The sequence below is a fragment of the Oncorhynchus masou genome, unplaced genomic scaffold, assembly GCF_036934945.1.
Source record: "Oncorhynchus masou masou isolate Uvic2021 unplaced genomic scaffold, UVic_Omas_1.1 unplaced_scaffold_1876, whole genome shotgun sequence".
NCBI classification, from domain to species: Eukaryota; Metazoa; Chordata; class Actinopteri; order Salmoniformes; family Salmonidae; genus Oncorhynchus; species Oncorhynchus masou.
The window spans coordinates 42866-69194 of NW_027008379.1; the positions used below are offsets into that span (position 1 = coordinate 42866).

A 26329-nucleotide genomic window follows, 5' to 3' on the forward strand; every position below is an offset into this window, starting at 1 on the left:
ACAGCCCCTCTTTCACACACCCACCCCTCACCCCTTTTTCACACACCCACCCCTCACCCTTTTTTCACACACCCACCCCCTCATTCTCTCATTGGTCTCTCTCCCTCCTTTCCTCTCCCCCCTCCTTCCCTCTCTCGCTCCACCCCTTATGGTGACGAGCCCTGAGAAGAGGAGTAGAAAGAGACAGAGGAGTAGAAAGAGACAGAGGAGTAGACAGAGACAGAGGAGTAGACAGAGACAGAGTAGGAGAAAGAGACAGAGGAGTGGAAAGAGACACAGGAGTAGAAAGAGACAGAGGAGTAGACAGAGACAGAGGAGGAGAAAGAGACAGAGGAGTAGAAAGAGACAGAGGAGTAGACAGAGACAGAGAAGTAGAAAGAGACAGAGGAGTAGACAGAGACAGAGGAGTAGAAATAGACAGAGGAGTAGAAAGAGACAGAGGAGTAGACAGAGACAGAGGAGTAGAAAGAGACAGAGAGTAGAAAGAGACAGAGGAGTAGACAGAGACAGAGAGTAGAAAGAGACAGAGGAGTAGACAGAGACAGAGGAGTAGACAGAGACAGAGGACAGAGGAGTAGAAAGAGACAGAGGAGTAGAAAGAGACAGAGGAGTAGAAAGAGACAGAGGAGTAGAAAGAGACAGAGGAGTAGAAAGAGACAGAGGATTCAGGTAGAAAGAGACAGAGGAGTAGAAAGTAGAAGTTATTATTCTGTGAGACAGAGTTAGTATGTAGACAGAGACAGAGGAGTAGAAAGAGACAGAGGAGTAGTTATTATTCCAGAAAGAGACAGAGGTAGTAGTTATTACAGAGACAGAGGAGTAGTTAAAGAGACAGAGGAGTAGAAAGAGACAGAGGAGTAGATTCCAGAGACAGAGGAGAGAGACAGAGGAGTAGAAAGAGACAGAGGAGTAGAAAGACAGAGAGACAGAGACAGAGTAGACAGAGACAGAGACAGAGACAGAGTAGAAAGAGGTAGAAAGAGACAGAGGAGTAGACAGACAGAGGAGTAGAAAGAGACAGAGGAGTAGACAGAGACAGAGGAGTAGACAGAGACAGAGGAGTAGAAAGAGACAGGAGTAGAAAGAGACAGAGCAGGAACCATAGATGTCTGTGACAGAGCGAGCAGGATCACCACGCACTGAGGAGGGGGACGACTTTAATCAAACCACCTGAATACCGGAATGACTGAAAGAACACAACACTCCTACAACTGAGAATACTACAGTTTACTTGGTGAGTGTAACCAGAGCTAACTCACCATCAGTAGCTACAGGTACAGAGAGATAGTCTCAGTATCAACAGTAGTTAGTATGACTACACTAGTTATTATTCCAGGTGTCAGTATCAACAGTAGTTAGTATGACTACACTAGTTATTATTCCAGGTCTCAGTATCAACAGTAGTTAGTATGACTACACTAGTTATTATTCCAGGTCTCAGTATCAACAGTAGTTAGTATGACTACACTAGTTATTATTCCAGGTGTCAGTATCAACAGTAGTTAGTATGACTACACTAGTTATTATTCCAGGTCTCAGTATCAACAGTAGTTAGTATGACTACACTAGTTATTATTCCAGGTGTCAGTATCAACAGTAGTTAGTATGACTACACTAGTTATTATTCCAGGTCTCAGTATCAACAGTAGTTAGTATGACTACACTAGTTATTATTCCAGGTGTCAGTATCAACAGTAGTTAGTATGACTACACTAGTTATTATTCCAGGTGTCAGTATCAACAGTAGTTAGTATGACTACACTAGTTATTATTCCAGGTCTCAGTATCAACAGTAGTTAGTATGACTACACTAGTTATTATTCCAGGTCTCAGTATCAACAGTAGTTAGTATGACTACACTAGTTATTATTCCAGGTGTCAGTATCAACAGTAGTTAGTATGACTACACTAGTTATTATTCCAGGTGTCAGTATCAACAGTAGTTAGTATGACTACACTAGTTATTATTCCAGGTGTCAGTATCAACAGTAGTTAGTATGACTACACTAGTTATTATTCCAGGTGTCAGTATCAACAGTAGTTAGTTGCCAGAGAGCAGTATTATGGCTAGCAGTGTTAAGGTGTAGTCAATAAGCAACTTTTAATCTGAATTGTACCACTTCCATTCTACCTATTTAAAACAACATATAAATTACTGTAGATATCGAAAACACAAAGATGTAATATCAATCTGGTAGCATTTCCACCCTGGTCCGTTCGACACCCGGCTGCTCTTCTATAAACTGGTTGATAAACTACTGATGACGGAATATAACTCCATTGTAATGAGAACCATGATGTTATGTAATAACTGGTACATGATACAACAATATCTGCCACTTAGCAGATGCTTTTATCCAAGGTGTACGTGTGGGTGGCCGTGGGAATCAAACTCACAACCCTGCCACTCAGCAGATGCTTTTATCCAAGGTGTACGTGTGGGTGGCCGTGGGAATCAAACTCACAACCCTGCCACTCAGCAGATGCTTTAATCCAAGGTGTACGTGTGGGTGGCCGTGGGAATCAAACTCACAACCCTGCCACTCAGCAGATGCTTTAATCCAAGGTGTACGTGTGGGTGGCCGTGGGAATCAAACTCACAACCCTGCCACCCAGCAGATGCTTTAATCCAAGGTGTACGTGTGGGTGGCCGTGGGAATGAAACTCACAACCCTGCCGCTGTAAACTCACTACACCATGTACAGTGCAGTGTTCCGTCATCTGAACTTCATTGCCAGGCCATGTACATTTTGCAGTAGCTTGGTGGTAGTTAAAATAGTCAATTAAAATCTAGTTAGTGTTTTCAGGAGTTAATTGCTTTATGGGTGAAGTAGGCAATAATTTCCTTTCAGACCTGGCAAATTCTCACCCGAATCATAGTTTTTTTAGTTAAATAGGCTAAATTACACGTTCTGTTAACTGAGGACCTCAAAGGGTTCGGTTCTTGCAGTTTGTATAGTATGACAATTCAGATTTACATATGATAATCTTTCACTGAGTATTTAGGACGTAGTTAACTACTTTTTCAGTGTAACTTTAGTTAAGGAAACTGTACTGAACAAAAATATAATCGCAACATGTGTTGGTTTCATGTTTCATGAGCTGAAATAAAAGATACCTGAAATGTTCCAAACGAACAAAAAAGCTTACGTCCCTGTTAGTGAGCATATCTCTTTTATCAAGATCATCCATCCACCTAACAGGTGTGGCATATCAAGAAGCTGATTCAACAGCATGAGCATTACACCAGTGCAACTTTGGTGCATTGGTAGACAGCAGCATACCACCCTGCATCCCACTGTTGGCTTTCCTCTGAAGCTAAGCAGGGTTGGTCCTCGTCAGTCCCTGGATGGGAGACCAGATGCTGCTGGAAGTGGTGTTGGGGGTCTGGTAGGAGCCACCCTTTCCTCTGTTCTAAAAATTTACATTCCAATGCCCCGGGACATTGCAGGGTGCAGTCTTTTGAATGGGACTTTAAACAGGTGTCATGACTCTCTGTGGTCACTAAAGATCCCATGGCACTTATTGTAAGAGTCTGGGTGTTAACTCTGGTGTCCTGGCTAAATTCCCAATGTGGCCCTCATGCTGTCACCTTATCACCCCCAGCTTATGATTGGCTCATTCATCCCTCTCCCCTGTAACTATTCCCCAGGTTGTTGCTATAAATGAGAAAGTGTTCTCAGTCAACTTACCTGGTAAAAAGTGGCTTATGGTAGATAAATGAACATTCAATTCCCTGGCAACAATGTTGTTTTAGAGAATTTGGGAGTACGTCCAACCGACATCACAACCGCAGACCACGTGTAACCACGCCAGCCTAGGACCTCCACATCCGGCTTCGTCACCTGCTGGATTGTTTGAGACCAGCTACCCGGACATCTGATGAAACTGAGAAGTATTTCTGTCTTTCATAAAGTCCTTTTGTGGGGAGAAACTCATTCTGGGTCTGGCTCCCCTGCCCAGTCATGAAATCTATAGATCAGGGCTTATTAATTTATTTAAATTGGCTGATTTCCTTATATGAACTGCAACTCATTAAAATTGTCATAATTGTTTCATGTTGCATTTATATTTTTGTTCAGTACACATTTTTCTTAAGGGTAGCTTTAGTGTAGCTTAACCTCTTCCAGTGTGAATAAATTGGTAGCTTGGTAAATCTAGACTTTCAGAGTAGCTTCTCCAACACTGCTGCCAGGTTAGGAGAAGTGTGGATGATGGGATGTTACTCCCGAGTGGTGATGTCATGTTGTTCCAGAGTGGTGATGTTGTTCCAGAGTGGTGATGTGATGTTGTTCCAGAGTGGTGATCTAATGTTGTTCCAGAGTGGTGATGTCATGTTGTTCAAGAGTGGTGATGTCATGTTGTTCCAGAGTGGTGATGTCATGTTGTTCCAGAGTGGTGATGTCATGTTGTTGTTGTTCCAGAGTGGTGATGTCATGTTGTTCCATAGTGGTGATGTCATGTTGTTCCAGAGTGGGGATGTGATGTTGTTCCAAAGTGGTGATGTCATGTTGTTCCAGAGTGGTGATCTAATGTTGTTCCAGAGTGGTGATGTCATGTTGTTCAAGAGTGGTGATGTCATGTTGTTCCAGAGTGGTGATGTGATGTTGTTCCAGAGTGGTGATGTCATGTTGTTCCAGAGTGGTGATGTCATGTTGTTCCAGAGTGGTGGTGTCATATTGTTCCAGAGTGGGGATGTGATGTTGTTCCAGAGTGGTGATGTCATGTTGTTCCAGAGTGGTGATGTCATTTTGTTCCAGAGTGGTGATGTTGTTCCAGAGTGGTGGTGTCATGTTGTTCCAGAGTGGTGATGTTGTTCCAGAGTGGTGATGTCATGCTGTCCCAGAGTGGTGATGTCATGTTGTTCCAGAGTGGTGATGTCATGTTATTCCCGAGTGGTGATGTCATGTTGTCTCAGAGTGGTGATGTCATGTTGTTCCAGAGTGGTGATGGGATGTTGTTCCTGAGTGGTGATGTCATGTTGTTCCAGAGTGGTGATGTCATGTTGTTCCAGAGTGGTGATGTCATGTTGTTATTCCAGAGTGGTGATGGGATGTTGTTCCTGAGTGGTGATGTCATGTTGTTCCAGAGTGGTGATGTCATGTTGTTCCAGAGTGGTGATGTCATGTTGTTATTCCAGAGTGGTGATGTCATGTTGTCTCAGAGTGGTGATGTCATGCTGTTCCAGAGTGGTGATATCATGTTGTTCCTGAGTGGTGATGTCATGTTGTTCCAGAGTGGTGATGTCATGTTGTTCCAGAGTGGTGATGTCATGTTGTTATTCCAGAGTGGTGATGTCATCTTGTTGTTGTTCCAGAGTGGTGGTGTCATGTTGTTCCATAGTGGTGATGTCATGCTGTTCCAGAGTGGTGATGGGATGTTGTTTCAGAGTGGTGATGTCATGTTGATCCAGAGTGGTGATGTCATGTTGTTTCAGGGTGGTGATGTCATGTTGTTCCAGAGTGGTGATGTGATGTTGTTCCAGAGTGGTGATGTCATGTTGTTGTTCCAGAGTGGTGATGTCATGTTGTTCCATAGTGGTGATGTGATGTTGTTCCAGAGTGGTGATGTCATCTTGTTGTTGTTCCAGAGTGGTGGTGTCATGTTGTTCCATAGTGGTGATGTCATGCTGTTCCAGAGTGGTGATGTCATGTTGTTCCAGAGTGGTGATGTGATGTTGTTCCAGAGTGGTGATGTGATGTTGTTCCAGAGTGGTGATGTCATGTTGTTGTTCCAGAGTGGTGATGTCATGTTGCTCCATAGTGGTGATGTGATGTTGTTCCAGAGTGGTGATGTCATCTTGTTGTTGTTCCAGAGTGGTGATGTCATGTTGTTGTTCCAGAGTGGTGATGGGATGTTGTTCCATAGTGGTGATGTCATGTTGTTCTAGAGTGATGATGTCATGTTGTTCCAGAGTGGTGATGTCACGTTCTTCCAGAGTGGTGATGTCATGTTGTTGTTGTTCCAGATTGGTGATGTCATGTTGTTGTTGTTCCAGAGTGGTGATGTCATGTTGTTCCAGAGTGGTGGTGTCATGTTGTTGTTGTTCCAGAGTGGTGATGTCATGTTGTTGTTGTTCCAGAGTGGTGATGTCATGTTGTTCCAGAGTGGTGATGTCACGTTGTTGTTGTTCCAGAGTGGTGATGTCATGTTGTTGTTGTTCCAGAGTGGTGATGTAATGTTGTTCTAGAGTGGTGATGTCATGTTGTTCCAGAGTGGTGATGTCATGTTGTTCCAGAGTGGTGATGTCATGTTGTTCCAGAGTGGTGATGTCATGTTGTTCCCGAGTGGTGATGTCATGTTGTTCCAGAGTGGTGATGTCATGTTGTTCCAGAGTGGTGATGTCATGTTGTTGTTGTTCCAGAGTGGTGATGTCATGTTGCTCCATAGTGGTGATGTGATGTTGTTCCAGAGTGGTGATGTCATCTTGTTGTTGTTCCAGAGTGGTGATGTCATGTTGTTGTTCCAGAGTGGTGATGGGATGTTGTTCCATAGTGGTGATGTCATGTTGTTCTAGAGTGATGATGTCATGTTGTTCCAGAGTGGTGATGTCATGTTCTTCCAGAGTGGTGATGTCATGTTGTTGTTGTTCCAGATTGGTGATGTCATGTTGTTGTTGTTCCAGAGTGGTGATGTCATGTAGTTCCAGAGTGGTGGTGTCATGTTGTTGTTGTTCCAGAGTGGTGATGTCATGTTGTTCCAGAGTGGTGATGTCATGTTGTTGTTGTTCCAGAGTGGTGATGTCATGTTGTTCCATAGTGGTGATGTCATGTTGTTCCAGAGTGGGGATGTCATGTTGTTCCAGAGTGGTGATGTCATGTTGTTATTCCAGAGTGGTGATGTCATGTTGTCTCAGAGTGGTGATGTCATGCTGTTCCAGAGTGGTGATATCATGTTGTTCCTGAGTGGTGATGTCATGTTGTTCCAGAGTGGTGATGTCATGTTGTTCCAGAGTGGTGATGTCATGTTGTTATTCCAGAGTGGTGATGTCATCTTGTTGTTGTTCCAGAGTGGTGGTGTCATGTTGTTCCATAGTGGTGATGTCATGCTGTTCCAGAGTGGTGATGGGATGTTGTTCCAGAGTGGTGATGTCATGTTGATCCAGAGTGGTGATGTCATGTTGTTTCAGGGTGGTGATGTCATGTTGTTCCAGAGTGGTGATGTGATGTTGTTCCAGAGTGGTGATGTCATGTTGTTGTTCCAGAGTGGTGATGTCATGTTGTTCCATAGTGGTGATGTGATGTTGTTCCAGAGTGGTGATGTCATCTTGTTGTTGTTCCAGAGTGGTGGTGTCATGTTGTTCCATAGTGGTGATGTCATGCTGTTCCAGAGTGGTGATGTCATGTTGTTCCAGAGTGGTGATGTGATGTTGTTCCAGAGTGGTGATGTGATGTTGTTCCAGAGTGGTGATGTCATGTTGTTGTTCCAGAGTGGTGATGTCATGTTGCTCCATAGTGGTGATGTGATGTTGTTCCAGAGTGGTGATGTCATCTTGTTGTTGTTCCAGAGTGGTGATGTCATGTTGTTGTTCCAGAGTGGTGATGGGATGTTGTTCCATAGTGGTGATGTCATGTTGTTCTAGAGTGATGATGTCATGTTGTTCCAGAGTGGTGATGTCACGTTCTTCCAGAGTGGTGATGTCATGTTGTTGTTGTTCCAGATTGGTGATGTCATGTTGTTGTTGTTCCAGAGTGGTGATGTCATGCTGTTCCAGAGTGGTGGTGTCATGTTGTTGTTGTTCCAGAGTGGTGATGTCATGTTGTTCCAGAGTGGTGATGTCATGTTGTTGTTGTTCCAGAGTGGTGATGTCATGTTGTTCCAGAGTGGTGATGTCACGTTGTTGTTGTTCCAGAGTGGTGATGTCATGTTGTTGTTGTTCCAGAGTGGTGATGTAATGTTGTTCTAGAGTGGTGATGTCATGTTGTTCCAGAGTGGTGATGTCATGTTGTTCCAGAGTGGTGATGTCATGTTGTTCCAGAGTGGTGATGTCATGTTGTTCCCAGTGGTGATGTCATGTTGTTCCAGAGTGGTGATGTCATGTTGTTCCAGAGTGGTGATGTCATGTTGTTGTTGTTCCAGAGTGGTGATGTCATGTTGCTCCATAGTGGTGATGTGATGTTGTTCCAGAGTGGTGATGTCATCTTGTTGTTGTTCCAGAGTGGTGATGTCATGTTGTTGTTCCAGAGTGGTGATGGGATGTTGTTCCATAGTGGTGATGTCATGTTGTTCTAGAGTGATGATGTCATGTTGTTCCAGAGTGGTGATGTCATGTTCTTCCAGAGTGGTGATGTCATGTTGTTGTTGTTCCAGATTGGTGATGTCATGTTGTTGTTGTTCCAGAGTGGTGATGTCATGTAGTTCCAGAGTGGTGGTGTCATGTTGTTGTTGTTCCAGAGTGGTGATGTCACGTTGTTGTTGTTCCAGAGTGGTGATGTCACGTTGTTGTTGTTCCAGAGTGGTGATGCCATGTTGTTGTTGTTTCAGAGTGGTGATGTAATGTTGTTCTAGAGTGGTGATGTCATGTTGTTCCAGAGTGGTGATGTCATGTTGTTCCAGAGTGGTGATGTCATGTTGTTCCAGAGTGGTGATGTCATGTTGTTCCCGAGTGGTGATGTCATGTTGTTCCAGAGTGGTGATGTCATGTTGTTCCAGAGTGGTGATGTCATGTTGTTGTTGTTCCAGAGTGGTGATGTCATGCTGCTGCAGAGTGGGTGGATTTATTTAAGTCAACTAACCAGGATGTCTAGCTGTTCATGTACAGGCATGGCATACTAACATGTATTTATTCTGGGTTCTTTATACCGCAATTTGACAGGAGTGTGTGTGTGTGTGTGTACACTGCCTTCAATGCTGATATGCTGACATCTAACCTCTAACCGCGTGCGCACCCCCCCATTCCATCCCCACCTCACCTCAAATAAATGTGCCATGTCACAGGTCTACTGTTGTTATGTTGATTTCATAGTCTGATTAAAACATTAAATGGTCTCTTTAAACCACTGGCTTTCACCCCCTGACTTTGTCTTTGGCATGCCCGAGTGTTTTGAATACGCCCTGTCTGTCAGAATTGCACAAGCGCTCAGTCATACCAAGACCTGGTCTGGTATGCAGCTAGGAGATATACTACAGCAACAGGATCTGACATGTTGCTGCCACAGGAGGGAAAACCAAATGTTTTGACAGAGGTCAGATCATCCACTGATATTCTACTCCTAATGAAGTGCTAGAGAAAACATGAGGAGGATATAGAGACAGGAAGTGGCACTTCAACAGTAGTAGGAGGCTATATATAGTAGAGGGGTGGGATTCATATTCACACACTCATGTTTTCTCTACTTCTACATCATCAGAGTAAACAGAGACCTAACAGCCGGGGAGAGTTAACAGCACGTTTCATTTGCAGTGGGCATTACTGGTAGTCCTCAAAGATGAAATGACTTTACCGTTTGAGATTGTTTGACATTTTCATCACGTTTTCTCGTCAAAGGAGATACAAAACACCCACAGTCAGTGGATGATCTGATCTCTGTCAAAACAGACCTTTTAAGGAGTTTTTGAAAATATTTGGTTTTCCCCACTGTGACAACATGTCAAAACATGTCACACACTCCTTCCCTGCTTCCTCGGTAGCCAACAGTAAGAAGTCACGTCATAGAGAGAGATACAGAGTCAGAAAAAGACTTGAATCACCTTTTACTGTCACACTGCTGTTCTGAGTAGATCTTTTTCCAGTTTGCTGTTAGGATATTTCATGCAGACAGTTAGATGGGTCATGTTTTAGGTTATTATATGATTTACATATTCAGGTTACCTGGTACAGTTGCAGACAGTTAGATGGGTCATGGATACTCAAGGTCATGGACATTTTTACATTGTACAAAGTCAGTGTTTCTCAATCCTGGTCCCGGGGACCAAAAGGGGGGTGCACCTCTGCCTCCGTCCCACCACACACCCAACCTCAATGAAATGCTTTATGATTAGTAGAATAGAGAGTGTGAGATGTGTAAATATAATCAATTTGTCTCAAAGTTTATGAGACAAAATCGAATGTTTTCACAGAGATCAGAGATCAGATTACTGACTGTGGGTGTTTAGTTTTTACTTTGATGAGAAAACATGATGAAAATGTCAACCAATCTCAAACAGTAGAGTCATTTCATCTTTGAGGACTGACAGTAATGTCCACTGCAAATGAAACATGAGCTGTTAACTCTCCCCAGCTGTTAGGTCTCTGTTAACTCTCCCCAGCTGTTAGGTCTCTGTTAACTCTCCCCAGCTGTTAGGTCTCTGTTAACCTTCCCCAGCTGTTAGGTCTCTGTTAACCTTCCCCAGCTGTTAGGTCTCTGTTAACTCTCCCCAGCTGTTAGGTCTCTGTTAACTCTCCCCAGCTGTTAGGTCTCTGTTAACTCTCCCCAGCTGTTAGGTCTCTGTTAACTCTCCCCAGCTGTTAGGTCTCTGTTAACCTTCCCCAGCTGTTAGGTCTCTGTTAACTCTCCCCAGCTGTTAGGTCTCTGTTAACTCTCCCCAGCTGTTAGGTCTCTGTTAACGCTCCCCAGTAGTTTGGTCTCTGTTAACTCTCCCCAGCTGTTAGGTCTCTGTTAACTCTCCCCAGCTGTTAGGTCTCTGTTAACTCTCCCCAGCTGTTAGGTCTCTGTTAACTCTCCCCAGTTGTTAGGTCTCTGTTAACGCTCCCCAGTAGTTTGGTCTCTGTTAACCTTCCCCAGCTGTTAGGTCTCTGTTAACTCTCCCCAGCTGTTAGGTCTCTGTTAACTCTCCCCAGCTGTTAGGTCTCTGTTAACTCTCCCCAGCTGTTAGGTCTCTGTTAACCTTCCCCAGCTGTTAGGTCTCTGTTAACCTTCCCCAGCTGTTAGGTCTCTGTTAACTCTCCCCAGCTGTTAGGTCTCTGTTACCTCTCCCCAGCTGTTAGGTCTCTGTTAACTCTCCCCAGCTGTTAGGTCTCTGTTAACTCTCCCCAGCTGTTAGGTCTCAGTTAACTCTCCCCAGCTGTTAGGTCTCTGTTAACCTTCCCCAGCTGTTAGGTCTCTGTTAACTCTCCCCAGCTGTTAGGTCTCTGTTAACTCTCCCCAGCTGCTAGGTCTCTGTTAACTCTCCCCAGCTGTTAGGTCTCTGTTAACTCTCCCCAGCTGTTAGGTCTCTGTTAACTCTCCCCAGCTGTTAGGTCTCTGTTAACCTTCCCCAGCTGTTAGGTCTCTGTTAACTCTCCCCAGCTGTTAGGTCTCTGTTAACTCTCCCCAGCTGTTAGGTCTCTGTTAACCTTCCCCAGTAGTTTGGTCTCTGTTAACTCTCCCCAGCTGTTAGGTCTCTGTTAACTCTCCCCAGCTGTTAGGTCTCTGTTAACTCTCCCCAGCTGTTAGGTCTCTGTTAACTCTCCCCAGCTGTTAGGTCTCTGTTAACTCTCCCCAGCTGTTAGGTCTCTGTTAACCTTCCCCAGCTGTTAGGTCTCTGTTAACTCTCCCCAGCTGTTAGGTCTCTGTTAACTCTCCCCAGCTGCTAGGTCTCTGTTAACTCTCCCCAGCTGTTAGGTCTCTGTTAACCTTCCCCAGCTGTTAGGTCTCTGTTAACCTTCCCCAGCTGTTAGGTCTCTGTTAACTCTCCCCAGCTGTTAGGTCTCTTTTAACTCTCCCCAGCTGCTAGGTCTCTGTTAACTCTCCCCAGCTGTTAGGTCTCTGTTAACTCTCCCCAGCTGTTAGGTCTCTGTTAACTCTCCCCAGCTGCTAGGTCTCTGTTAACTCTCCCCAGCTGTTAGGTCTCTGTTAACTCTCCCCAGCTGTTAGGTCTCTGTTAACTCTCCCCAGCTGTTAGGTCTCTGTTAACTCTCCCCAGTAGTTTGGTCTCTGTTAACTCTCCCCAGCTGTTAGGTCTCTGTTAACTCTCCCCAGCTGTTAGGTCTCTGTTAACTCTCCCCAGCTGTTAGGTCTCTGTTAACTCTCCCCAGCTGCTAGGTCTCTGTTAACTCTACCCAGCTGTTAGGTCTCTGTTAACTCTGCCCAGCTGTTAGGTCCTGTTAACTCTCCCCAGCTGTTAGGTCTCTGTTAACGCTCCCCAGTAGTTTGGTCTCTGTTAACTCTCCCCAGCTGCTAGGTCTCTGTTAACTCTCCCCAGCTGTTAGGTCTCTGTTAACTCTCCCCAGCTGTTAGGTCTCTGTTAACTCTCCCCAGCTGTTAGGTCTCTGTTAACGCTCCCCAGTAGTTTGGTCTCTGTTAACTCTCCCCAGCTGTTAGGTCTCTGTTAACTCTCTCCAGCTGTTGGGTCTCTGTTAACTCTCCCCAGCTGTTAGGTCTCTGTTAACTCTCTCCAGCTGTTGGGTCTCTGTTAACCTTCCCCAGCTGTTAGGTCTCTGTTAACTCTCTCCAGCTGTTGGGTCTCTGTTAACTCTCCCCAGCTGTTAGGTCTCTGTTAACCTTCCTCAGCTGTTAGGTCTCTGTTAACTCTCCCCAGCTGTTAGGTCTCTGTTAACCTTCCCCAGCTGTTAGGTCTCTGTTAACTCTCCCCAGCTGTTAGGTCTCTGTTAACTCTCCCCAGCTGTTAGGTCTCTGTTAACCTTCCCCAGCTGTTAGGTCTCTGTTAACTCTCTCCAGCTGTTAGGTCTCTGTTAACTCTCCCCAGCTGTTAGGTCTCTGTTAACTCTCTCCAGCTGTTAGGTCTCTGTTAACTCTCCCCAGCTGTTAGGTCTCTGTTAACCTTCCCCAGCTGTTAGGTCTCTGTTAACTCTCCCCAGCTGTTAGGTCTCTGTTAACGCTCCCCAGTTGTTAGGTCTCTGTTAACGCTCCCCAGCTGTTAGGTCTCTGTTAACTCTCCCCAGCTGTTAGGTCTCTGTTAACTCTCTCCAGCTGTTAGGTCTCTGTTAACTCTCCCCAGATGTTAGGTCTCTGTTAACGCTCCCCAGTTGTTAGGTCTCTGTTAACTCTCTCCAGCTGTTGGGTCTCTGTTAACTCTCCCCAGTTGTTAGGTCTCTGTTAACTCTCCCCAGCTGTTAGGTCTCTGTTAACTCTCCCCAGCTGTTAGGTCTCTGTTAACGCTCCCCAGTAGTTTGGTCTCTGTTAACCTTCCCCAGCTGTTAGGTCTCTGTTAACTCTCCCCAGTTGTTAGGTCTCTGTTAACCTTCCCCAGCTGTTAGGTCTCTGTTAACTCTCCCCAGCTGTTAGGTCTATGTTAACCTTCCCCAGCTGTTAGGTCTCTGTTAACCTTCCCCAGCTGTTAGGTCTCTGTTAACCTTCCCCAGCTGTTAGGTCTCTGTTAACTCTCTCCAGCTGTTAGGTCTCTGTTAACTCTCTCCAGCTGTTGGGTCTCTGTTAACCTTCCCCAGTTGTTAGGTCTCTGTTAACCTTCCCCAGCTGTTAGGTCTCTGTTAACCTTCCCCACCTGTTAGGTCTCTGTTAACCTTCCCCAGCTGCTAGGTCTCTGTTAACTCTCCCCAGCTGTTAGGTCTCTGTTAACTCTCCCCAGCTGTTAGGTCTCTGTTAACTCTCCCCAGCTGTTAGGTCTCTGTTAACTCTCCCCAGTTAGGTCTCTGTTAACTCTAGTTTGGTCTCTGTTAACTCTCCCCAGCTGTTAGGTCTCTGTTAACTCTCCCCAGCTGTTAGGTCTCTGTTAACTCTCCCCAGCTGTTAGGTCTCTGTTAACTCTCCCCAGCTGCTAGGTCTCTGTTAACGCTCCCCAGTAGTTTGGTCTCTGTTAACTCTCCCCAACTGCTAGGTCTCTGTTAACTCTCCCCAGCTGTTAGGTCTCTGTTAACTCTCCCCAGCTGTTAGGTCTCTGTTAACGCTCCCCAGTAGTTTGGTCTCTGTTAACTCTCCCCAGCTGTTAGGTCTCTGTTAACTCTCTCCAGCTGTTAGGTCTCTGTTAACTCTCCCCAGCTGTTAGGTCTCTGTTAACCTTCCCCAGCTGTTAGGTCTCTGTTAACTCTCCCCAGCTGTTAGGTCTCTGTTAACCTTCCCCAGCTGTTAGGTCTCTGTTAACTCTCCCCAGCTGTTAGGTCTCTGTTAACTCTCCCCAGCTGTTAGGTCTCTGTTAACCTTCCCCAGCTGTTAGGTCTCTGTTAACTCTCTCCAGCTGTTAGGTCTCTGTTAACTCTCCCCAGCTGTTAGGTCTCTGTTAACGCTCCCCAGTAGTTTGGTCTCTGTTAACCTTCCCCAGCTGTTAGGTCTCTGTTAACCTTCCCCAGCTGTTAGGTCTCTGTTAACTCTCCCCAGCTGTTAGGTCTCTGTTAACTCTCTCCAGCTGTTAGGTCTCTGTTAACTCTCCCCAGCTGTTAGGTCTCTGTTAACCTTCCCCAGCTGTTAGGTCTCTGTTAACTCTCCCCAGCTGTTAGGTCTCTGTTAACGCTCCCCAGTTGTTAGGTCTCTGTTAACTCTCCCCAGCTGTTAGGTCTCTGTTAACTCTCCCCAGCTGTTAGGTCTCTGTTAACGCTCCCCAGTAGTTTGGTCTCTGTTAACTCTCCCCAGCTGTTAGGTCTCTGTTAACTCTCTCCAGCTGTTAGGTCTCTGTTAACTCTCCCCAGCTGTTAGGTCTCTGTTAACCTTCCCCAGCTGTTAGGTCTCTGTTAACTCTCCCCAGCTGTTAGGTCTCTGTTAACCTTCCCCAGCTGTTAGGTCTCTGTTAACTCTCCCCAGCTGTTAGGTCTCTGTTAACTCTCCCCAGCTGTTAGGTCTCTGTTAACCTTCCCCAGCTGTTAGGTCTCTGTTAACTCTCTCCAGCTGTTAGGTCTCTGTTAACTCTCCCCAGCTGTTAGGTCTCTGTTAACGCTCCCCAGTAGTTTGGTCTCTGTTAACCTTCCCCAGCTGTTAGGTCTCTGTTAACCTTCCCCAGCTGTTAGGTCTCTGTTAACTCTCCCCAGCTGTTAGGTCTCTGTTAACTCTCTCCAGCTGTTAGGTCTCTGTTAACTCTCCCCAGCTGTTAGGTCTCTGTTAACCTTCCCCAGCTGTTAGGTCTCTGTTAACCTTCCCCAGCTGTTAGGTCTCTGTTAACTCTCCCCAGCTGTTAGGTCTCTGTTAACGCTCCCCAGTTGTTAGGTCTCTGTTAACGCTCCCCAGCTGTTAGGTCTCTGTTAACTCTCCCCAGCTGTTAGGTCTCTGTTAACTCTCTCCAGCTGTTAGGTCTCTGTTAACTCTCCCCAGCTGTTAGGTCTCTGTTAACGCTCCCCAGTTGTTAGGTCTCTGTTAACTCTCCCCAGCTGTTGGGTCTCTGTTAACGCTCCCCAGCTGTTAGGTCTCTGTTAACTCTCCCCAGCTGTTAGGTCTCTGTTAACTCTCTCCAGCTGTTGGGTCTCTGTTAACTCTCCCCAGTTGTTAGGTCTCTGTTAACTCTCCCCAGCTGTTAGGTCTCTGTTAACTCTCCCCAGCTGTTAGGTCTCTGTTAACTCTCTCCAGCTGTTGGGTCTCTGTTAACTCTCCCCAGTTGTTAGGTCTCTGTTAACTCTCCCCAGCTGTTAGGTCTCTGTTAACTCTCCCCAGCTGTTAGGTCTCTGTTAACGCTCCCCAGTAGTTTGGTCTCTGTTAACCTTCCCCAGCTGTTAGGTCTCTGTTAACTCTCCCCAGTTGTTAGGTCTCTGTTAACGCTCCCCAGTAGTTTGGTCTCTGTTAACCTTCCCCAGCTGTTAGGTCTCTGTTAACTCTCCCCAGCTGTTAGGTCTCTGTTAACCTTCCCCAGTTGTTAGGTCTCTGTTAACGCTCCCCAGCTGTTAGGTCTCTGTTAACCTTCCCCAGCTGTTAGGTCTCTGTTAACCTTCCCCAGCTGTTAGGTCTCTGTTAACTCTCTCCAGCTGTTAGGTCTCTGTTAACTCTCTCCAGCTGTTGGGTCTCTGTTAACCTTCCCCAGTTGTTAGGTCTCTGTTAACCTTCCCCAGCTGTTAGGTCTCTGTTAACCTTCCCCAGCTGTTAGGTCTCTGTTAACCTTCCCCAGCTGTTAGGTCTCTGTTAACTCTCCCCAGCTGTTAGGTCTCTGTTAACTCTCCCCAGCTGTTAGGTCTCTGTTAACCTTCCCCAGCTGTTAGGTCTCTGTTAACTCTCTCCAGCTGTTGGGTCTCTGTTAACTCTCCCCAGCTGTTAGGTCTCTGTTCACTCTCCCCAGCTGTTAGGTTTCTGTTAACCTTCCCCAGCTGTTAGGTCTCTGTTAACTCTCCCCAGCTGTTAGGTCTCTGTTAACTCTCCCCAGCTGTTAGGTCTCTGTTAACCTTCCCCAGCTGTTAGGTCTCTGTTAACTCTCTCCAGCTGTTGGGTCTCTGTTAACTCTCCCCAGTTGTTAGGTCTCTGTTAACTCTCCCCAGCTGTTAGGTCTCTGTTAACGCTCCCCAGCTGTTAGGTCTCTGTTGACTCTCCCCAGCTGTTAGGTCTCTGTTAACTCTCCCCAGCTGTTTGGTCTCTGTTAACTCTCCCCAGTTGTTGGGTCTCTGTTAACTCTCCCCAGCTGTTAGGTCTCTGTTAACTCTCCCCAGCTGTTATGTCTCTATTAACTCTCCCCAGTTGTTTGGTCTCTGTTAACTCTCCCCAGCTGTTAGGTCTCTGTTAACTCTCCCCAGCTGTTAGGTCTCTGTTAACACATGGTCTGTGTGCTAACCTGCTATCTGTACTAACTTTCTATGTTAAGTGTCTCTTCCTTAATTGAAGGATTATTTATTGCTGATATGGAACATGAGTTTCATATGTTTCGAAAACCGTATTGCAACCAATGATTATGGACGTTTCTATAGTTCAAACCGATAAGCAGAGCTCACAGCTGACAACCCTTGGGATAAAGCAGAATGCCTCGTTAGTGCCATGGGTTCTCGAGAGCAAAGTGTGATCATGCTCATCTCTGTCTTCTTCTCTGACTATCTGTCTCTGAGCGTGCGGACGTGCAGATGTGCATGACTGTGTCTGTCTCACTGGCTCACTAAATGAAATCAACTCACTGGTGCAATTACGCAACAATCTCTGTCTTCTAATGAATTAAAATGTTACATTCAATTCTGTTCAAAATCTGTCAAGACAGAAATTCCAATGATTCCAGCAGAAAATAATTTGTAAAAGTTTGGATGTCACCAGTTCTGGTCAGTCAGTATACAGTTGTCAAAAATAAATAATCCCCATGATAAAACCACAAATATATTCCAGTAGGTGTCACGACTTCTGCCGAAGTCGTTGCCTCTCCTTGTTAGGGTGGTGCTCGGCGTTCGACGTCACCGGTCTTCTAGCCATCATTGATCCTTTTTTCATTTTCCATTGGTTTTGTCTTGTCTTCCCACACACCTGTTTTCAATCCCATTCATTACCTGTTGTGTATTTAACCCTCTGTTTCCCATCATGTCTTTGTCAGAGATGGTTTTATTGTCAGTGTAGTGTGATTGTTGTATAGGTGCGCGTCGGGTCCTTGTACCCATGTTTGTTTGTTTATGTACACTTAGCGTTATGAAGCATACTCTATGGACTTTATTAAAAGACTCCATTCTACACTCCGTTTGACTCTCCTGCGCCTGACTTCCCTGCCACCTATTACACCTATGCATGACAGTAGGACTAAATGTGTCCACATACATATGTTCTGTTTGCTCCTAGCAGAACTTGGCTAGGCGAAGAGACTGTCTCATACTCCCTAAAGACTTTTGCATGAAAAATGTGAAAAAAGCAGCAGTATTACTGTTGTTTGTCCCTCTTGAGCCACCATAGCAACAGCATAGCCAGAAATAGCCGGAATCAGCATGGCCAGAAACACTTCCTCAAAATTAATCTAAGCTAAATCAAGAAATCTGTCATTCATTTCAACTTTTTTACTTCATGTTCCCCCACTCCTACTTGGAGTAGTACTGCTGACCAATCACCAAGACTTCAGTTACCTAACCCTAACCTTAATCCTAACAAAAACGTCACAAAATGTTATCATAATACACTCCTACTAGGAGTAGTACTGCTGACCAATCACCAAGACTTCAGTTACCTAACCCTAATCCTAATCCTAACCCTAACCCTAACCCTAATCCTAACCCTAACCCTAATCCTAACAAAAACAAATGGACGTGCACGAACAGCCAAAGACCAAAACTAACAAAAACGTCACAAAATGTTATCATAATACATGCCCAAACTGTTTCAAATGTAAAGCATACGGTAAGCTTAAGAAACAGCCATCCAAACTTGCAGTAACAGGTGTGAGCAATCAGTTGGCACAGTCATTTCGGTGTTTTTCCCAGTAAGGATTTGCAAGCAGGATAATGAGGGTTTCCAAATCACATGAACAGGAAAAGACTTGGTCCACCCCATCATCAGTGATGAGGATCTTAAAGGTGTTAATACTGTAGATGAATGTAATCACAGTTAATGTCATGAGTCAAGAGTACCCTATTTACAGGCCAGAAGTGGATTATTTCATGGAATGGAAAAAATATAGGCCCAGTAGTGGATTTCTGCCCACTACAGTAATGTATGGTACCTGTCTGTCTGCCTGTACATGGAAAAGACTCATGGTTAATGTCACCAGATGTCACAATGACATTACATGTCACTCATCTAATTTCCCCCTCCCCCTCTCTCTGTCTCTCTGTCTCTGTCTCTCTCTCTCTCTCTGTCTCTGTCTCTCTCTCTCCCCCTCTCTCTGTCTCTTTCTCTCTCTCTCTCTCTCTCTCTCTCTCTCTCTCTCTGTCTCTCACTCTCTCTCTCTCTCACTCTCTCTCTTTCTGTCACCCTTTATCCTTATGTGTCTCTCTGTCTCTGTCTCTCTCCCCTCTCCTCCCTCCCTCCCCCCTCTCTCCCTCTCACTCTCTCTCACACTCACTATTTCTCTCTTTCTGTCACCCTTTATCCTTATCTGTGTCTCTCTGTCTCTCTCTCCCCTCTCCTCCCCCCTCTCTCTCCCTCTCACTCTCTCTCTCACACTATTTCTCTCTTTCTGTCACCCTTTATCCTTATCTGTGTCTCTCTGTCTCTCTCTCCACTCTCCTCCCTCCCCCCCTCTCTCTCTTTCTCTCCAGAGCCATAATGTCTAACTCCTCCTCCTCTGTGGTCTGCCCTTTCTACAACAGCATATATACCACCCATTCATCCCTCTCTTTCCCTCCAGAGCCAAGACCTCCAACTGTCCTCCACTTCCTCATCACTCTCCTCCAGGATGTTCAACTCCTCCCCCTCTGCGTTCTGTCCTCTCCTCCAGACCATGCTGGACCACTCTCTAAACAACAACACGGGGGTCAACCTGGTGGTGGTGTGGGTCCACGGCCTGGTCTCCTGTCTGGGTATCCTGGAGAACGCTCTGGTCCTCTGGGTGGTCGGCTTCCGCCTGCGCCGCCGGTAGGTTGGCTGGTGGTGTGTGGTTGCTGTGTGTGTGTGTGGTGGGGTTTCTTTGTGTGTGTGGTGGGTGTGGGGGGGTGGCTGTGTGCGTGTGGTGGGTGTGGGTGGGTTGCTGTGTGTGTGTGGTGGGTGTGGGGGGGTTGCTGTGGGCGCGTGGTGGGGGGGTTTCTTTTTATGTTTGTGGTGGGTGAGGGGGGGTTGCTGTGTGTGTGTGGTGGGGGTTTCTTTATGTGTGTGGTGGGTGGGTGGGGGGTTGCTGAGTGCGCGTGGTGGGGGGTTTCTTTATGTGTGTGGTGGGTGTGGGGGGTTGCTGTGTGCGTGTGCGTGTGTGGTGGGTGTGGGGGGGTTGCTGTGTGTGTGTGGTGGGTGTGGGGGGGGGTTGCTGTGTGTGTGTGGTTGGGGGTTTCTTTATGTGTGTGGTGGGTGTGGGGGTTGCTGTGTGCGTGTGTGGTGGGTGTGGGGGTTGCTGTGTGTGTGTGGTGGGTGTGGGGGGGTTGCTGTGTGTGTGTGTGTGTGTGTGTGTGTGTGTGTGTGTGTGTGTGTGTGTGTGTGTGTGTGTGTGTGTGTGTGTGTGTGTGTGTGTGTGTGTGTGTGGTGGGTGTGGGTGGGTTGCTGTGTGCGTGTGTGGTGGGTATGGGGGGGTTGCTGTGTGTGTGTGGTGGGTGTGGGGGGGTTGCTGTGTGTGTGTGGTGGGTGTGGGGGGGGTTGTGTGTGTGTGTGTGTGTGTGTGTGTGTGTGTGTGTGTGTGTGTGTGTGTGTGTGTGTGTGTGTGTGCGCGTGTGCGTGCGCGTGTGTGTGTGTGTTCACAGCAGGGTTTGGCTCAAATCTAAATGAAGGCAGTCAGTTCAGGAAGCGATTTGAATAAACAATGCAGACATGTAAAAACCTTAGAAAGAAAATAACTTCTGCTTTTCACTTTATTGAGGAGTTACTGAAAATAAATATCATTATTGTATACTATTGAATTGTAATATGAGTTTATTTCCTGAATTGGCTGCTTTCAATTCTACCCTGGTTCACAGGTTGTGTCAGTGTAGTGTTTTCTGCTTAGACAGTGTGTGGCGTCCGGAGGGACCAGAATAAGTTGGGAATCATGTGAATTCCCTTCTTTTTTCTTGACAGGACCGTGGCCTCTGTCTGGGTTCTCAACCTGGCCCTGTCAGACTTCCTGGCTACGCTGACCCTCCCTCTCTTTACACACTACCTGCACTCCTCACACAGCTGGGAGCTGGGAGGTACGCCCATAGACCATATATCAGTCACCGTTAGCAGAGTTGCCAACAACCAGATGCATCCTGTTTTCCGGGATATAGCTAACTCAACCTAACTTCCTTTACCGCTCAAAACCTTTATAACCTTTATAACCTTTATAACCTCTATAACCATTATAACCTTTATAAACTCTATAACCATTATAACCTTTATAAACTCTATAACCTTTATAACCTCTATAACCATTATAACCTTTATAAACTCTATAACCTTTATAACCTCTATAACCTTTATAAGCTTTATAACCTCTATAACCTTTAAAACCTTTATAACCTCAATAACCTCTATAACCTCTATAACCTCTATAACCTTTATAACCTTTATAACCTTTATAACCTCTATAACCTCTATAACCTTTATAACCTCTATAATCTTTATAGCCTTCATAACCTCTATAACCTTTATAACCTCTATAACCTTTATAACCTCTATAACCTTTATAACCTTTATAACCGCTGGGTAGAAGTGAATTCTACTTCTACGTGACGTCCTAATAATAGAGGGTCCCAGATAAAATGGCTGACAAATTCTGCCATTCTGATGACTAGAGGCTTTATGACAACAGCCTCTCCGTTGTCGTGTCTATAGGTACGCCTACATTGAAATACATTAACAGCAATACGTAGGAGTTATACTAGTAAGCCACTGACAGTGTGCATTAAATATATATGTATACTGTATGTACAAGATATGTATGACATGGGTATTGGTAATGTACACTACATACACAAAAGTATGTGGACACCCTTTCAAATGAGTTGATTTGGCTATTTCAGACACACCCGTTGCGGACAGGTGTATAAATTCAAGCACACAGCCATGCAGTCTCCATAGACATTTGCAGTAGAACGGCCTTACTGAAGAGCTCAACGTGTCAGCGTCATAGGATGCCATCGTTCCAACAAGTCAGTGTCAAATTTCTGCCCTGCTAGAGCTGCCCCGGTCCACTGCAAGTGCTGTTATTGTGAAGTGGAAACGTCTTGGAGCAACAACGGCTCAGCCACAAAGTGGTAAGCCACACAAACTCATGGGAACGGGAGCGCTGAAGTGTGTAGCGCATAAAAATCGCCTCTGGAAGCCACTTCAGCACAAGAACAGTTCGTCAGGAGCTTCATGAAATGCGTTTCCACGGCAGAGCAGCCGCACACAAGCCTAAGATCACCATGCGCAATGCCAAGCATCGGTTGGAGTGGAGTAATGCTCGCCGCCATCGGACTCTGAAGCAGTGGAAATGCTTTCTCTAGCCTGATGAATCGTGATTCAACATCTGGCAGTCTGACGGGCGAATCTGGGTTTGACAGATGCAAGGAGAGCACTACCTTCCCCAATGCATGGTGTAATCTTTAAAGTTGTTGGTGGATGAGGAATAGCGGTCTGAAGCTGTTTTTCATGGTTCAGGCTAGGCCCCTTAGTTCCAGTGAAGGGAAATCTTAAAGCTACAGCATAAAATTACATTCTAGACAATTCTGTGCTTCCGACTTTGTGGCAACAGTTTGGGGAAGGCCCTTTCCTGTATCAGCATGACAATGACCCCATGAGAGAGGAGGATGTTACAGCAGCAAATAGGGAACCAACTCCATATTGATGCCCATGATTTTGGAATGAGATGTTTGATGAGCAGGTATCCACATACTGTTGGTCATGTAGTGTATAGAGAGATATGTTAGATTAATAGTGTATGTGTCACATTTTTCATTGAACCATTATTTAACTAGGCAAGTCAGTTAACAACAAATCTTATTTACAATGACGGCCTCCACCAGCCAAACCCTCCCTTAACCAGGACAACATAGGGCCAATTGTGTGGAGCCCGATGGGACTCCTGATCACGGCTGGTTGTGATACATCCCGTAATCGAACCCAGGTCTGTAGTGACGCCTTGAGCACTGCGATGCAGTGCCTTAGACCGCTGCGCCACTCAGCCCCACATGAGTTACGCCATTGTTGTTTACAATACAGCAGCACTGTTTTCCGTTCGGGAACAATAAAGTTGATCCTATCCTCTAGGTCTGCTGTGTACGGCCCAGTCCTCAGTCTTCTTCCTCAACATGTTTGTGTCAGCCTTCCTCCTGGCGGCAATTTCTCTGGACCGCTGTCTCCTGGTGGCGCGGCCCGTCTGGAGCCAGAACCACCGCTCCATCAGCGCCGCCTGGAAGGTTTTACTTTCTGTTTTGTTACGTCATTTGTTCTGTTATGTCATTAGTTCTGTTACGTCATTAGTTCTGTTACATCATTAGTTCTGTTACGTCATTAGTTCTGTTACATCATTAGTTCTGTTACGTCATTAGTTCTGTTACGTCATTAGTTCTGTTACGTCATTAGTTCTGTTACGTCATTAGTTCTGTTACATTATTAGTTCTGTTACATCATTAGTTCTGTTACGTCATTAGTTCTGTTACGTCATTAGTTCTGTTACATCATTAGTTCTGTTACGTCATTAGTTCTGTTACGTCATTAGTTCTGTTACGTTATTAGTTCTGTTACGTCATTAGTTCTGTTACATTATTAGTTCTGTTACGTCATTAGTTCTGTTACGTCATTAGTTCTGTTACGTCATTAGTTCTGTTACGTCATTAGTTCTGTTACGTCATTAGTTCTGTTACATCATTAGTTCTGTTACGTCATTAGTTCTGTTACGTCATTAGTTCTGTTACATTATTAGTTCTGTTACATCATTAGTTCTGTTACGTCATTAGTTCTGTTACGTCATTAGTTCTGTTACGTCATTAGTTCTGTTACGTCATTAGTTCTGTTACGTCATTAGTTCTGTTACGTTATTAGTTCTGTTACGTCATTAGTTCTGTTACATTATTAGTTCTGTTACGTCATTAGTTCTGTTACGTCATTAGTTCTGTTACGTCATTAGTTCTGTTACGTCATTAGTTCTGTTACGTCATTAGTTCTGTTACATCATTAGTTCTGTTACGTCATTAGTTCTGTTACATTATTAGTTCTGTTACGTCATTAGTTCTGTTACGTTATTAGTTCTGTTACGTCATTAGTTCTGTTACGTCATTAGTTCTGTTACATTATTAGTTCTGTTACGTCATTAGTTCTGTTACGTCATTAGTTCAGTTACGTTATTAGTTCTGTTACATCATTAGTTCTGTTACGTCATTAGTTCTGTTACATCATTAGTTCTGTTACGTCATTAGTTCAGTTACGTCATTAGTTCTGTTACGTCATTAGTTCTGTTACGTCATTAGTTCTGTTACGTCATTAGTTCTGTTACGTCATTAGTTCTGTTACGTCATTAGTTCTGTTACATCCTTAGTTCTGTTACGTCATTAGTTATGTTTTCGTACGTTGATGATGTGATTATATAATGTATTATGATGACCTGTGAGTGTTTCCAGTATCTCTGTGTTTAATCATCAATAGGGTGTTGCCCGTTGTTGTAATATTGTAGACACTTTAATAATAACTATGTCTAAAGTGCATAAGGCAGAAGACACGTTTCTGTTAGACATCCATGCAATGGACAATGAAGTCATCTTCTAATCTCCTTTCTCTTCTTCCAAGGTGTGTGCTTTGGGCTGGTTGTGGGCGGCGGCCAACACCTTCCCTTACTTCCTGTTCCGGGCGGTGACGGAGAAGACGGACGGAAGGAAGCTCTGCTACCACCATTTTGGATTGTACTCGTCGCCAGGGATGCTGGAGAGGGACTGTAGGATACGGCAGGCGGCGACCGCCGTGTCCAAGACGCTCCTGGCGTTCCTACTCCCCCTAGTGGTGATTGCAGGGAGCTATGCCCTCTTTGGCATCAGTCTGAGCCAGAGGAGGAAGAGGAGGAGGAATAACAGCAGTAGTAGACTCACCGGGGCTTTGATTGTTACCAACGTGGAACGTAGAGAGTCAAAACCCAACACAAACACCAAAAGCTCCACCCCCAACCCAAAATGCTCCACCCCTACCTCCACCTCCGTCAAATTGTCTTCTAGACGGACCGAGCCCGGCTTATCCCGGGGCTTCACCAAAATGGTGACATCAGTCATCGCGACGTTTGCCCTCTGCTGGGCGCCTTATCACGTGTTCTGCCTCATTGAGGTTGCCGCCCAGTACTGGCCGACCAAGGTCGTGTTGGTGGAGGTGGGGTTGCCAATAGCGACGACCTTTGCCTTCCTGAACCCGGTGTTAAACCCGGTGCTGTACGCGTTCAGCTGTCCCAACTTCTGCGTCCGGATCAGACAGAGTCTGGGGGCGCTGATGGAGGGACTGGTGGAGGAGGGAGGGATGGGTGGAGTAGGAGAGGGGGGGCTGGGGTTGAGTATCAGGAAGGGGTGGAGGAAGGGAAGGGGGAGCCTGGGAGGGAACTCATTATCATCACCAAGCTGTCTGGGAACTCCAGGGTCTCCGCATCTCCAGGTAGATCATCTGCCCTCCTCTGCCTCCATCAACCACAACTTCAAAGCCAGTTGTGGAGACCTGGAGCAAAGAGAGGACCCTCTGAACTGACTATATACTGAGAATGAGAAAATGTTGTTGACATCAACTGAGACAATAAGAATCACCTCTGTTGTTCTGCTGGCCTCCAGGAGTCCTTCCTGTGCTGTATATTACTACATCCTGTCCTATTGTTTAACTGTTCCTCAATAACTGTCCGTGTTTAACTAGTTGTTTCTCTTTAACTTGAATTCAATTTTTTTGTGACCGTTTGTAGAATATTAATATGATAACAAAATGATCTGCCACTTCACAAAGAGTTCATTCTCTGACATCGTTTTGGTGGAAATTGTGTGTGTGTGTGTTCTTGAAAGCAGTTGTCTATCAATAAAGAAATCAATCAAAATGTGATTATATATCCCTTTTCATATCAGCAGTTTCACTCTCCAGAGTTGTCTGATTTCTGTATTTATACTGTGTATGACGCTGTTGACTATGTTGACTGTGTGTCTGTATTCTGTCTGTGCATTGTCTGTTGTCTGTATTTATACTGTGTATGACGCTGTTGACTGTGTTGACTGTGTGTCTGTATTCTGTCTGTGCATTGTCTGTTGTCTGTATTTATACTGTGTATGACGCTGTTGACTGTGTTGTCTGTGTGTCTGTATTCTGTCTGTGCATTGTCTGTTGTCTGTATTTATACTGTGTATGACGCTGTTGACTGTGTTGTCTGTGTGTCTGTATTCTGTCTGTGCATTGTCTGTTGTCTGTATTTATACTGTGTATGACGCTGTTGACTATGTTGACTGTGTGTCTGTATTCTGTCTGTGCATTGTCTGTTGTCTGTATTTATACTGTGTATGACGCTGTTGACTGTGTTGACTGTGTGTCTGTATTCTGTCTGTGCATTGTCTGTTGTCTGTATTTATACTGTGTATGACGCTGTTGACTGTGTTGTCTGTGTGTCTGTATTCTGTCTGTGCATTGTCTGTTGTCTGTATTTATACTGTGTATGACGCTGTTGACTATGTGTCTGTATTCTGTCTGTACATTGTCTGTTGCTGGCAGCACCTGGCCACTAAGTCACATTCTGGGTTTGTGTTAATGCTCTTGGCAAATAAAGTGATTGTGATGGTATCACATCCAGAGAGCAGTAGATACATAAAAGTAGGACCTGTCACATCCCAGACCTTCTACTTTCAGTTCACACAGCTGACCCTTTCATCACATTTCAGCACCATTGGTTTTGATGCATTAAATGTATGATCCTCTTGAGCTTCTACCTGTTTCATCCTGCAATTGCTTTCTGCTTATTCTCTAGGTAATGTAAAATAATGTAAAAACCTGTTTTGATAAGGTATGGAATTTGGCCTTTACTACTAAAGCCTATGGAAACA

At 45.3% G+C, this 26329-nt stretch overlaps 1 protein-coding gene across 2 annotated transcripts; it reads left to right on the top strand.

The window, feature by feature from the left end:
- Nucleotides 1-177: 177 nt before the first annotated feature.
- LOC135532473 (prostaglandin D2 receptor 2-like) lies at nucleotides 178-25303 on the top strand. 2 transcript variants are annotated; one of them, XM_064959975.1, is made up of 6 exons: nucleotides 178-549; nucleotides 974-1234; nucleotides 19051-19277; nucleotides 20400-20512; nucleotides 22557-22705; nucleotides 24072-25303. In XM_064959975.1, the coding sequence occupies exons 3-6, from the start codon at nucleotides 19099-19101 to the stop codon at nucleotides 25002-25004; spliced, it is 1374 nt and encodes a 457-aa protein (XP_064816047.1). In that variant the 5' UTR covers nucleotides 178-549; nucleotides 974-1234; nucleotides 19051-19098; the 3' UTR covers nucleotides 25005-25303. The 2 variants fall into 2 exon arrangements, with proteins under 2 accessions (XP_064816047.1, XP_064816048.1); XM_064959976.1 differs by having other exon boundaries at nucleotides 19141-19277.
- Nucleotides 25304-26329: the final 1026 nt, after the last annotated feature.